The sequence below is a fragment of the Dermacentor andersoni genome, chromosome 1 (genome assembly GCF_023375885.2).
Source record: "Dermacentor andersoni chromosome 1, qqDerAnde1_hic_scaffold, whole genome shotgun sequence".
NCBI lineage: Eukaryota > Metazoa > Arthropoda > Arachnida > Ixodida > Ixodidae > Dermacentor > Dermacentor andersoni.
The window spans coordinates 232,356,276-232,370,661 of NC_092814.1; the positions used below are offsets into that span (position 1 = coordinate 232,356,276).

The following is a 14,386-nucleotide window of genomic DNA, read 5'->3' on the forward strand; positions in this document are numbered from 1 at the left end:
AAAAGAAGAGACTATTTTCACCTCTTGTGCCCCAACAGTTCTTCCCCAGCAATATCCGGTGTGCCGAAGATACACAAACCCGACATACCTTTACACCCAATTGTTAACGTTGCACGGTCTCCGCTTCACAAGTTATCAAACTATCTGCATCAGGTGCTGCGACCACTTGTCAAAAGCTCATCCTGTAATGTTGAAGACTCAGCACATCTTGTTGACATTCTGAAGAAAATTCACTTGGATGATGAAGATTGGTTGGTTTCCTCTGACGTGAAATCAATGCTCACATCAGTACCGATAGATTTCGCCGTGGAAAGCTGCAAACAAGCGCTTAGCAATGATTCATCCCTACCCTCAGGAACTCCATTCGAGGTTGAAGATCCCTGTGGCCTTCTGCACTTCTGCCTTAGCAACACTTACTTCGTGTTTAATGGGAACTACTACAAACATGTTTTGGCACAGCCATGGGTGCCTCTGTTTCGGAGACATGTACATACCTGGCCTTGGAAGCCATAGAGAGCAAAGCTTTGGCTACTTTCGCACGGCCTCCAAAAACTTTCTTTCGTTAACGTAGACTGTTTCTGCGTGATCTACAAGTCAGAAGTGCAATCGTTTCTGGACCACCTGTATTTTATTGGTCTATCAAATTCACGGTTGAAGAAGAAAGCAACAAACAAATTGCCTTCCTCGACGTCCTTGTACAACACTCTTCCAACACATTTGTACAATGCCACAGAGCGATGTACAAACACTCTGTGGCAGCTTCTTTGTTCAAGCGTGTGTCCCGTCTTTGCTCAGACGAGTTCGCACCCCCAACAGCGGGAATTAAAAAAAGAAAAAAATTATCTCACTGGTAAAGGCTACCCTCGCCAACTTCTACGTCAGCAGGAACGCCGCTCCACAGAGCCTCCCAGAACCGAATTGATTCATATAATGAAAACTGCACCTATTCCCTATGCTCCCGGCATAAGCGAAACACTGGCAAGAATTTTCAAGAATTATGACATACAAGTCGCACACATGCTATCATACAAATTAAGCAGCTAACTGGTACGCGTGAAAGACCTATTGGAACGTGAATGTCACCTTGGAGAGATATACAAGATATCTTGTCAAGACTGCCATGCTTCGAACATTGGAGAAACAGGCAACTTCAGACGACGTATCAAGCAGCACCAAAATGACGTAGCTAAGGGACACACCGCCACCAACGCACTAGCTAAACATCACCTTAACAGGGGTCACAACATTGATTGGAATTCTGCGACTGTTATCGACACGGAAAAATCACTATCATCCCGCCTTTTTTTGGACTCATTAATTCAGTAAATGCCTCTCACACTAAATTGCACACGTGGAAATCAACCAGAAATATACACCACATCGCTGCACTATCTACTACGTATAATAAGGCACGGCCCAACTTGTCCTGCTTTTATGTGAACAAGAGACCCGTAGGGGAATCAAAACATCATAAATTCCGTTTTTTTTTTTTTTTCAAACTTTGGCGAGTGTTTGTTTGCTGTCAAGAAAAAAAAATGGTGCACTTATTCATGCGCAGATGGTGCGAGTGAAATTGTAAGCATCCAAGTGCGGTGCAAGCACGGATATCCATTTCAGACAGGTACCAGTGCTCCGGTTTCATTGCATTCCCACGTGCCTGGATACGCAGCTATAGCGTGGTACAACCAGGGTTCATACAGAACATTAGACTCAAAATTTAAGGACTATTCAAGCATTTCAAGGATGCCAAAGGCCAATATTCCAGAAGGGTAAACAAATCTTATTTGTACACATACACTGGAAAGTAGTTAAATCTCGTTCTTAGCTCCAATTTCTTGCAGCTAAGCAGTTGCTGTGTTGGACACAAACTTCAAGCTCTTCAGATGGCTTTTCGAAGTTTACTTTCACATTCTAATGATGTTAATCACCTTCTTATACGATAGCTGGTAGTGCCCGGCTTCAGTCAAAGATACTCATCACGTTAAAGCTAAATGGCTGAAACTCACTTTACACCAAGCATTTCTACAGCCTAGGGCTCAAAAATGGATCCATAATGGCTGCGGTGTGAACAGACTAGCAAAACAACAAAACGGTGGCAGGGCTTGATCAAGCTTCTTCTAGCTCCAGGATGGCAACGGTAAGTTAAATGTCGGTTGTTGTTGGCTGTGGACAGAATATTGCATAGCTTGGTAACACTCTGAAATAAATTATCTAGGATCGTTTCCCGATAGACAGTGTCCACGGCATAGCCCCGATGTGGAGTTTCCTTCAATGTTCAAGATTCGCCGTAGCCACAGTTTTCAAGGATTGCAAGAAGGTGTACGAATCCTGGGTACAATCAACACTCTGTGATGCAGATTTATTTAATGCATGAATGTGCTTTTTTTTACTTTTTGCACTGATCTAATCACTAAAAATAATAATTGGAGGACGCCTAAGCTTCGCCTTCAAGAGTGGAACGCGATAGCGTTATCGCAGCCCGTTCGGACCGCCTACTCAAACGATCTACGCTACCCAAACGTCGCGATCGGCACAGATAACCGGGCCGCGGCGCGCCATGAAGGCGGACGCGATCATGGGATGAGTGGGGCGCCGCGTGTCGGGGCAGCGCCGTACATTGCGAGGAGGGGCTCTTCTGTGTTTGCCGCAAGATGGCTCTGCGTGTGCGCAGAGCGCAGAAGAAATGTAGCGGAAACGTACTTCGCTACTCGTGAAACTGCGACTTCTGTAAGTTACATGGTCATAATTACCGACATACACCGCAGTATAACTTTCCACGGCGCGTTTCTAAGGCAACACCGCATTCACTAGAGGCGATTTTGTAGCGCTTTGTTTTTGCAGAACTTTGTTTTACGTCAAGACAGGCTGACACATGTCGCCCCATGCTGTCACTCTCTAGTAAGCATGCTAAAAAATGACTTAGTCCAGTTTGAATAGCAAGGAGTATCATTTGTTTCATAAAAAAAATAATCTGAAGCGAGGGGTTAGTAAAATGCACAGGGAATAACTTTGAAAAAAAAAACATGGTAAAACTCATTGCAAATCGAGTGGAACATTCTCAAATATGAATAAAAACGAGATGCATACATAAACAAATGTTTTTGAATTTCCACTTCAGTCACGATTCATGATCGACTGTCGATACATATGTGTGAAACATAGGTGGTGCTTGAAACTCCACTGAAAGCAAATCAAGATGATAGAATGACTCTGAGCATTTTATGATGAGTCATTATATTTACAGAGTAACTTAAAATGTGAATATTGTAAAATCAGTCATGCTATGTTTCTTCATAAAAAGGATTAAATCCCCAGCTCGAATTACATGCACAAGTTATTCATTAGCCTCAAGCATTTCAAGAAAGAAAAAAATATATTTCAATGTTGTTAACGACATGCCCCACATCAAGCGTCACATAAAACATGGTAGTGCCTTTACCAAAGCAATACTCTGTAACGATACATATCACTCAGAAGCAAAATGGAAATAATTTAGGTTATCAGAATGTTCAAGTTGCCTTAGCTTAATGTTCATGCTTTATTCCTTGCTACCACTGCACAGAAATGGCAAAAATAGGTCGCGTCTACAAATGTGGCCGCCATGACTGAAGGTGATATGAGCTACTTTTATCAACTTATAGCAAGCTCATTGGTGTGAGGCCTGAACTTTGTCACAAATGAGATTCTCAACAGCTGGTGTGTCAACCTCAACTCTCCTGACATACTCTCAGCTCGCGCACAACGCCTGAGTGTTGCGTTTCACTGCTTTAAAGAGTTTATTTCGGTTTGTATGAGGGGCACCTGCATTCCAGCGTCAGCCAACACTTTGTTTTTTTGAGCTGAAGCTCCGTGAAAAAAGCGGCGGCAGGCTTTCTTTCCCATTCATTCCTCAATACACAGGTCCTTTCTGTTCTCATCATCCTTTCGCTGTGCGTTCGCCCCACGGACAATTTGAAGCATCCTCTTCGTCAGCTGTACAGTCAACGTCCAATTTTTTCGGACTCACTAAGGGCCGTGAAAACGTCCGAAAATTCGGGCAGCCCGAAAAATGAATGCATGTCTTTTACTGCCATTAAAGGCTCAAATCGCCACAGGCACATCTGAAAAGGCCTACCAGCACGCTTATTAAGCATGTCGGTGCCTGTACTGTGATAGGAGATGGCGAATGGACGCGTGTATAATTAAGGAATAGATACTGTGTCCCGTGACAATTGCCCCTTCCCACGCTTGTTATGCTTCACTGCATAACACTTCTGTATTGAGGCAAAGCTGACTTTTGGGAACCGGCATTGTGCAGCGCGCCATACTTTGAGCTTCGAAGCCATTCGAGGACCACAAAGACGGAGTAGGTGCCACTGCTTACAGCGGCGAATTCTTTCAGTGAAAAACACGGCGCCGGACGGCAAGAAGCTTAACAACGAATGTTGAGGCAGCTAGGCCTAGCGTTTACCACGGCGCCGAGGTAATCAAAACGGCGGCAGTGGTGGCTCTGATTAATGTCGTTTCAGTCTTGCGGTCACGGCAAAAAGTCCGGAAAATCGGATGGATGGCGAAGGGCTCTTGCGTCCGAAATTTCAGACGTTCTTAGACATTGACTCTATAGGGTACGTCATGGTGCCGCGGAGCCGTCGGGTGTCCGCAAAGTCGGCAGCCGATGACACGGCGTCACAAGACGATTCGTTACGATTGCTCTCTATTACGCGCAAGCCAGCAATACTGCGACTTTCGTTACCTTTAAATAAAATTACAGCAAATTTTCCGTGATAGAAGCACAAATTCCCTGAGTTTTCCCTGAGTATTTCCAGACTATTCAAAATCCCTGAGAATTACCGGTTTTCCCGGTTGGTAGACACGCTGTTTAATAAACACTGTAAATTATTCTTTTCATTCGTACTTCTTGAGGTGGCGCTTTGAAATTTCACATAAGAATTCTTGAAAACTCCCAAGCAATTATCATATTTACTTGAATCTAACGCGCACTTTTTCCTCGATAAAATGGGTCCAAAAATTGTGTGCGCATTAGAATTGAGTACGACCCTAAATCTGTGCTACCATATCGCCATTTCAAAAGGGCCACCTCGTACGCGTTTCAAGCCTAGCTGCCGTAGCTTCCTCCATGTGCTGTAGTATGTGTGCTTAGGTTACTCCACTGTCCATCTTCCCATTTTCTGTGTTTACTCTATCAGCACGGAAGTGCCGACTGCGAGGACATGCCGAGTGTTCATCACAATACCGCAATTAAAGGAAAGTGATCACGTGTGCGGAGACAGGTGGAAATCGGGCTGCATCACGGGCGTACGGAGTTCCGGAAACTTGTGTGCGGGGCTGGCGCAAACAGGAGAGGTGTTCTACTCCGGCAGCTGCTACGTAGGCACGCCTGCTATCTTGAAAGTGACCTGCGATGGAGACAGTTTACGCATCTAGGCGCACCGTGCTGTGTTCTTGTCACTTAGTTCATGTTGAAGTGAGAGGCCGCACAAAGGACAATTCGCTCGCTCCTGCTACCACACTTCACGCCAGCACTCTGATAAAAAGTTTACGTGGTCATTGAGTGAGAAGTGTTCATGTTTGGTTGCGCACGCGTGCCACCATGATTGTTAATTTAGTTAGTAAGCGAATGTTTAAAAGTTTATACGGCCAATAAAGCTACTATCCTTACTTTTTGTATAGCTGTCTACTAATTTGCCATCGCAATCGATGCCTCGCCTTTAGGGCAAAACTGCGACTTCTTTTATTTATGGCAACTTTAGTGCACTGGGAGTAAATTTTTGTTTTTCCAAATGAGAGAAAATTGTATTTCTGTATGAAATAATAAGGTGCACGGTACTGTGAAGGACTTTTCTTTTTTTAGGTCACGGCAAGCGGGTGAGCGTTACAATCGAGGGCGTTTTTCTTCTTCCTTTTTTTGGTCACAGAAAACGGATGCATAGACCAGCGTCGGCCTCGAAGGTCAGCGATAAAACGGCCGTAATCGAGGGCATGTTAGAATAAAGTAAATACGGTACTTCTGCTTTAATTTCATTCAGAATAACAATTAGGCTATAATTTTATGCATTACAGTATATGTTACAAATAATACCTTTCTAAATAGTATATAATGAAACATAAAAGCACCAAAAATGAGCACATTTATGGCAGCAAGGAAAGAGTTAAAGGGGCCACGACACAAAATTTTCAAGCTCAAGTTGTGTCTTACATGTCAAGCCGTATTCGCCCCACAGCAAGCTGGTAAAATTTGAGCACATTCAGTGCAGTAGAAAATTTGCAGTTGAATTTTTTTTACACAGTAGCCAAACAATAGAGCAATTGGACAACACAAGTATGAATTAAAGTGCATTCTGCGTGGTCAATAGGCATAGCATATGTGTGGTCTCATTTTCACATGTGTCTCGGCGGTCAGTCCAAGACAGTTTCTGCACGTGTTCTCTGGTTTCTGCTGCTTTATCATGCAAGTGAGACTTATGAAACAACAATGCCTTTGCTGCGCGTTGGGTGCCAGTGGGTGTGAAACAAGGAGCCCGGCATCGTGTGCACATGGTTTCGGAATGTTCAAGAGCAGACGCAGCATAGGTCGCGTAATTCATGACATCACACAAGCCATTTCAAATGGCGCACGCCGCCTTAGAGCCAGCAATGTTAAACAGAAAGTTCTGGGTAAATTGTGTGATGAGAGCTTAATTTTTTTGTGTAAGTGTATTGGATCTGATAAACTGAGAATAGTTGGATGCCCATGTCACAGCCCCTCCAATTATGAAACAAATCTCCTCTGACCAGGCTTTTATTTTTTTTGAAGCATGGAGTATCAACCAAAAATGATTAAGAATCGAATCTTCCTTCTTGGCGCTTTTGATGATGATGATATGTAGTGTTTTATGGCGCAAGGGCGAGTTATGGCCAAAGAGCGCCATGACACATGGTAATGTTAACAATGTATTGCAGATGGCATGGACAATGAATTCCTCAGGGTAGATGTGACATGGCTCTAAAAAGGCCTGCAAAAACTAGCTGTAAATGGCACAAAACATACAGGTACTAAAATAATGACACTGACTAGTTAGTGATGTGGGCTATAGCAATCGGGTTTCATTAAAAACCTGATACAACATAACAGTGACGCAAGAGCTTCAAAAGAGCTCTTGCATACAAGGGCTGTAATCACATGCTAAAATTACTTGGCCAAATGAGTACCAGGGTGTCTATTTCAGCTAAATACTCCAAGACGATTTACAGATTAAAAAGCAGTTCATTGCTAAGAAAAAATGCTGGGTGTAGAGGTATGTTTTCACAATATACAGAAGGGAAATAGTTTTTCCTCTGTGCTTTTATTGCAGGGCATTGAATAAGAACATGGAGAATGTGAGATTATTGCTGCACTTACTACAAGTAGGAGGATCGCTGCCAGTCAAGAGGTAAAAGTGAGCACTGTAAGTGTGCCCTTAATCGACAAAGTACTTCCTTATATCATGCCGTTTTTCCACTTATCCAGTTTCCTAGTTTTGGTTTTATCATGAGCAGCTTATTCAATACTTGGGTATTCTATTGTCCTTGCCAATGCTTCCTTAGCTTACGGTGTAGGAAAGACTTGAGGTCTGTGGAAGGATAGGGATGTTTGCATCTGTGTTGCTAAAAGTTACTGGCGCAGCGTTTTCTTCAGCAGCTTCCTTGCCTTTGACACGTTTGTGGCCAGGTACCCAGCATAGGATAATCACTTGATTGCACATATATGCGGAGCACAACAAACTGTAAAGCTCACTAAAAACTGAGTTCTTATGTTTTTGTGGACTAATTAGGGCTCTGACTACACTTAATGAATCTGTAAACACAATAGCCCTAGTGAGATTTGTGAGCCTTATGTTTTGGATAGCCGAGAGTATAGCGTAGGCTTCCGCTGTAAAGATACTTGTGTGTGGATTTAGTGCCCCGGATGTTGAAAATGAAGGTCCGAGAGCTGTGTAAGAAACACCAGTAGAGTACTTCTCCTGGAGTTCATAAAAATTGGAGTGTATATGTGCTTCCGGCGCACGCTCTGGCATTTCTACAAAAGATGTCGCATTCAATGGTCTGCCATTCCCACGGTGGGGGCAGGCGAGTGGGAGCCATTAGGACATTCCTTAGAAGTGGGACGCCTGTTTCTTCTGCCAGTGCCATCAAACGAAAGTTCCATGTAGCCCTAATAGCTGGACGGTTACAAAATATCCTGGTAGTAGGCACGTCACGAACAGATGAGTGACATGTATGCTCCATATCTGATTTAACCTTGAGAGCATAGGAAAAACTCTGATATGTCCTTTGGAGATGTAATGACCATTCATTAGATTCCACATACAGGCTTTCTACGGGTCTTGTCCTGAAAGCACCTGTAGCTAGGTATATACCCAAGTGGTAAACGGGATCTAGCATCTTCAAAGCACTAGGCGCAGCAGTTATACAATATAGCTTCGTAGTTGAGGCGGGACCATATAAGGCTTTTGTAGAGGCTCAAAAGCCATCTCCTGTCACTTCCCTAAGGTGTGCAGGATAAGCGCTTGAGTAGATTCACTGTCTTCAAACACCTCGCTCTCAGATACCTAAGGTGAGGAACAAAAGTTAGTTTGGAGTCTAAGGTAATTCCTAAAAATTTATGTTCGTGGCTGACAGATAGCCATTGTCCATTAAGATAGATAGCGGGGTCAGGCAGTATACCTCTCTTTTCTGAGCACAGAATAAACATGCTTTTTTTTAGGGCTTAATCTAAATCCATTCTCGTCAACCCAGTTAGATCATTTGTTTAGGTCAAACTGTACATGTCACTCACAGAGAGAAATATTACATGATTTAAATCCTATTTGTACTCCTATGTGTACGTCTTCCACATTCATAGAATAAAACATTGTGCGTGGTATGACCCTACATAGGGAATTCATTTTTACAATGAATAGGGTGCAGCTCAGCACACCACCTTGTGGTACACCCGTTTCCTGTGTAAATGGATGAGATAACACATTTCCAACCCTGACAAGGCACTTTTGAAGCTTGTCCTCTTATGTTACAAACTGGACATTAGAACACATCAGTGCTTCACCTAATGACACATCATCATGCTACACTTTCTTGCTCTTTCCTGTGTCTAAGCTGGCTATAGCCAATTTAGGTATGTAATGTATTGTGCTATTTTTTCTCCATCACATCTTGAGCCATGAATATTGCTACTCATGTCAAATTAAGCTCAATATCAACACAATTCTCTGGGACGCCCAAAGTAAGCAAATGATGGCAGATAATATATTAAGGCTAAGACAAGCAAACCTTCGTGTGAATTGTAGGTTCTCTGTTGTGTTTAAAGGAGGGAAATTAGGCTGACTAGCTAACCACGTGGTCTAATGACTCAGCAGGTACGTCAAAATATGACTCTTCTGCTACGACTTGAAATTCTTTGGGCTGCTCTAGCTGTCTTCATCTTATTTTTTAACTTGCATTCTGCTAGGCAATGTTCACACATACACCAATTTTTGAAAACAGCTACACCTTAAATTATGTGCTAGATTTTTTCAAATACATACATGCAGCTAAACACAAAACCTACATATAAATAACCAACAAAAATGCGACAAAAATGCGAAAGCCAATAAGCACCCTTTGGTGGCTGGATCAGCTGTGAGCCAGTGAAGAGGTGCCTCTTCTGAATGGGGAGGATGACTGTTTCTCTGAGCTCCTGTGTGATCTCCTCCAAGCCAGCAATGCTATCCCATGATATACTGATGTCCCGAGGGTCAATTAGCTGGGCTGCAATTGACAGCTCATATTCTGTCAACTGAAAATTCACATAGATGATACATTATGAATTTCAGGACATGTGCCACCAAGCATTCATCACTATAACTGATTAGTGCAACGCACTTTTCTTTAATTACAAACTTTCTTTTCCTTTTCACAAGTCACAACTACTGCTGATGTCAAGAACAGAAGATGTTGCATAGCATTGCTCAACAGTCTAAAGAGAACTTGCATAGTAACTCATCATCCCACTGCACGAAGGTATATGCACAAAACATGAGAGGGTGTTTAAGAACCACAGTTCCATACTTAAAAACTGCTGTATTTATAGATAATATACACTGGAGACATGTAATGATTGAATCTGCAATAGAGCTAGTTTAAATTAGTTGTTTCTTGCATCTCTCGAGTATTAACAAGGTTTTGGTAGGAAAAAGTACTTAAATTGAAAAAAAAAAAAACACAACTGCAGACATACACACTTTACGAATCACATGCCAGCACAAGCATGCATTAACATTCACAATGATAAAGGTGGTGACTTGAGCAAGTTGGTTGAATTTCATTGTAAAAACACAAAGTCAAAGTCACGAGTCCTCTGGTTCTGTGTTAGGCATTTTGCAGTGCACTCTCACTTGAGTGAACTTCAAAGGACCTAAGGAAATAGTTCACTCAACTGAAAGTTCGCTAAACTGAATCTTCATTAGAATATGGAACAGCATAGGGCACAGGAGACATCCGAGTCAAAAGTGCGAAATGCAATTTATGGAGTTATGTAAATCCAACATATACGAAATACGTAACAGTTACGTTGCTGCCCATCTCATTTTGAAAAAAGAAATTAATCTTCATTAGCACTGGTGCTCTTAAAGTGTAAGTGAAAGCTGTCCAGAGAGTCTATGCTTTTGTGCACTTCCTCTGGCACAGCTTGTTGCTGGGACACGAAGTCCCGCAACTTTCCAAGGCATCCTACAGCCTCAGCTAGTATTACAGGATTTGAATCTGCCTCTGCCATTGCATCCTCCTCCTCGCACTTCTTCTTTTTGACGAACACTGGAAACAATTTCCAGATCTGATAGTTCAGCAAAGGCAATGAGCTCACTGTTACACTGCATATAGTCTTCAAACGAAGTGTTGCTGTCAACATCCAACTGGCGACAGACCTTTGTCCACATCCCGCGGTCGATCACCAGATTGTACTGTTCCTCTTGCTCACTTTCACCGCACAGGGGCGAGAGGCAGAATTTATGCCAGCAGTTTCTAATTGTAGCCGGTGTTACTGTTACGCCACTGGAGGAGCGATTTGGGGGGTGGGCTAAAATCAGCTGTGCGCTCTGCAGCAAGAATCGCTGCAGAGCACAAAACTTCGTTAAACTGATTTAAAAAATGAGCCCAGGTCTACTGATCAAGTTCGTTCAACTGAAATATTTGCTATTTAGAAATTCGTTTAACTGAAAAATTTTTGAAAAGAATACATAGGAAAACTGCCAGGGATTTTATAAAAGTTAGATATTCTGAAATATTCGTTAAACCGATGTTCGTACAACTGAGAGTTTACTGTATATTGTATTTCCACAATTTGTTCCAAGTTCTAGTCCGTCAAAAAACAAACACTTCAGTTACACATCAACATGCATTTGTTAAGAGCTGCAATGTGATTATTGGGATGCACACACTAGCACTCAGAAACTGCATTAGTAATTCAGAAATAGCAGCACCACATGTGGCTACGACTAAGAGTTACATAAAGAGGAATTGCCTTCAGTTATAATAATTGGAAAAATACTTTCACACACACAGTATGGCATTCAACAAGGTGAAGTCTTCAAAACTACTACATTATACAAACAGCCTGGCAAATGACGCAGCCAGCATCGACTGTGCAAAGGAAATAAACTTAGTTGTTAGTGCACCTTGTGATCAGTTTATTGTCTCCTTATTTGTCCTTTTTATTCGCTGGTGCCATTGCGAACCACAATAAACCAACTTGACACGGTACATTTTGACAAACGGCCCATTTTTCAATCTTCTAGCATTTTCCCTTTCATTAAGTTATTGCACATAAACATTTAATCTTCTGGAATTTTCTCTTTCATTAAGTTATTGCACACAGACACCCACAAGCAACAGGCCTTGAAATAGAAGAGAGTTGCCTGACTGCGGCAGTGCATGTTTTAGTTAAAAGGTCCTTAAGCAGGCTTTTTCATTGAAAACAGACAACTGCAGCACATAGATCACACGCATAGATCACAATTGTGCCAGCAAAGTATCAAACAGCTGCCCACACATCCTTCCTCTCGAGGGAGCACCACTTCCAGCCAGAATCAACGTCATATGCACAAATGCCTCTACATAAAACTCACTGCCTGCAGTGTCAGCGATTACAGCAAGTGATCTCAGTTAATAATTTAATGCACAGTACGGAAACTGGGAGTGCACTGTGCAGCAAAATGAGGAAGGAAAAAAGGAGGCAGGGCTCAAATCGTAAAATTTCTGCAGTGTCTCAGCTTCGCTGTAGAAGGCACGGAAAAGTTGCTTAAAAGATGCTAGTTGACACAGATGTAGTGTATTTTAGCACTGTGTGGTCGTGAAATGTGCTTTTCTGTTGTCCCTGTCGTTCAGCTTGCGCTACAACAAAATAGAAGATGTAGTGTGTCTGCATTGGCAGTGTAGCTAGCCTCCTGTCAGCATAGCAACATGACATTTCAATTACTTCTATCTAATAATAAACATATTTGAAAAATTATTGCAGTAAGACACTCTCTAGTCAGCCCCCTACAAGTTCCAGTCTATAACCAAAATTTGCAAAGGGGCCTGGTGAGGGTTTTAAGGTGATGCTGCTCAGGCGCATTCTTTTTTTTTTTTTTGCAAAATTAATGCCTCTGCTTGTGTGTACAGCACTGCACAACTTGGAACTATGTTGTTGATCCAAATTAACAAAAGCAGCCAAAGGCAAAGTTTCTTTCTATGCTCATTCATTTTCTCACACTGATGATGCTTTCTGAATTTCAAGGAAACCAGGTACCAGATGAAGCAAAAGCAGGCGTTTTCAGTTTTTTTGTGTGTGTGTGTGTTTTGATCGTGGCAGTTGGTGTTTGCACACATCCAATCTTCAGTTTGATATAAGCAATAACTCTAATTTACAACATATATTCCCTACATCCGAGTTCATTATGCTGGACTTCATTTTGATTAATAATGTTCAACAGAGATTTTAAAAACGGTTTTAGGCACAAAAAGTAGGTCACACACAACAGAGTAAAATACACTTCACAACTTTTTGGTGATAAAAAAATGTAAACAAAGATGTAACAGTTATTCAAATATGTAATTATTTACCCCACTATGTTGCTCTGCACAAGTGCGACATGGTTTTTAAAAAGGAAACACAAAAGGGTCATGCACACACATACAACACTTTTTTGCACTTATTTTATTCTGAATACGTAGAAGTCACTGCTTGAGTTTTATTAGTGTATATTCAAGCCTTAAGGTACTCTTCAAGGTAACACTTACGTTCACATTCTGTATGCCTATCTTTTTCAGTATCCTATCTGCCTGAAAAAGCAAAGAAACACAATAGAGACAAATGTATATCCACACAAGCTACAATGATCAAAGGCACGACTTCTGAAAGTTGACACATTTTAAACGAGAAAAACGCGTTATGAGCCAGAAAATTCTGCGTAGTGTTGCGCTCTGTTTCGTGGTAAATAAGGCGCTGTTCGGACCAGATGGTTGACGCAGACGGTAGTTCAGAACGGAGAGACTCATCACAAGGTGCAATAAAAAGAGCTGACACTCCTTCCCCAATGAACAAACACAAGTGGAAGCCGCGAACAGTAGCGCACGAGGCGGAGCAAAAGGAGCTAAAATATATTGAACCACGAAATACGTATTCAGGAAGTTCTGACTTGGGTTAACCCACATCGATTGCAACGCTGTTTAGCAACATAAGCTAATTTCCATACGTTAACACAACACAAATTTACAGCTCTTTCGTTAAATATCACGTTTTAAGGGCGAGGATACAGCAGTTATAACACACAAATGTTTCGACAAATGTTTCGCGTCACTTTGGACAATTATAACAGCGCCCTTCCTTCTAAAAATTACACGGTATCACGCAAGATTCTGTTCTTACTCTTTTCTTGGACTCAATCTTCTGTTTACGTGTCGGGTCAATAGCGTTAACCATCCATTTTATACCAAAGTACGTTAAAGCACCAAAGAGGGACAATCGAAATACTAGGCCAGTAAGTTCACCGCGAGTGAGAGGCATCCGAACACTTTCGCTCGCCATCTTAAGCTGCAAGGACCATAGAGAACGGGCCATAGCCTAAGCAAATCCAACGGCTTAGTGAGCCACATGGTGAGCCACAAAACCTTTCGGCTCCTGCAATCGCTTTAAAAAAGCATTTTTGATCTTTTGTTATTTATTTATTGCATAAATTATAATGCAGTTCGGCAAAACATTGCGCTCTAGTTTGTACAAGCAGACGACTGTAACCGCTGCACAATGGGCGCTACGAACGCACCGGCGGAAGCATTCGGCCGCCGCTGCTACCGCGCGTGCGTCTATTTGTCGTACAAAAATCCCTCACGTGACCTGATCCTAGGTGCCTAGGGACAG

The 14,386-nt window shown here is 42.2% G+C and overlaps 1 protein-coding gene across 1 annotated transcript in view; it reads right to left on the bottom strand.

The window, feature by feature from the left end:
- LOC126548507 (outer mitochondrial transmembrane helix translocase-like) overlaps positions 1-14,081 on the bottom strand; it is a 59,471-nt gene extending 45,390 nt beyond the window's left edge. The window contains exons 1-3 of the mRNA XM_050196724.3: positions 13,898-14,081; positions 13,270-13,311; positions 9,613-9,790 (exon numbers count right to left, since the gene is read on the bottom strand). Coding sequence (XP_050052681.1) covers positions 9,613-9,790; positions 13,270-13,311; positions 13,898-14,056 — 379 coding nt within the window. The 5' untranslated portion in view covers positions 14,057-14,081. The remainder of the gene's footprint in view (positions 1-9,612; positions 9,791-13,269; positions 13,312-13,897) is intronic.
- Between the last annotated feature and the right edge of the window lie 305 nt (positions 14,082-14,386).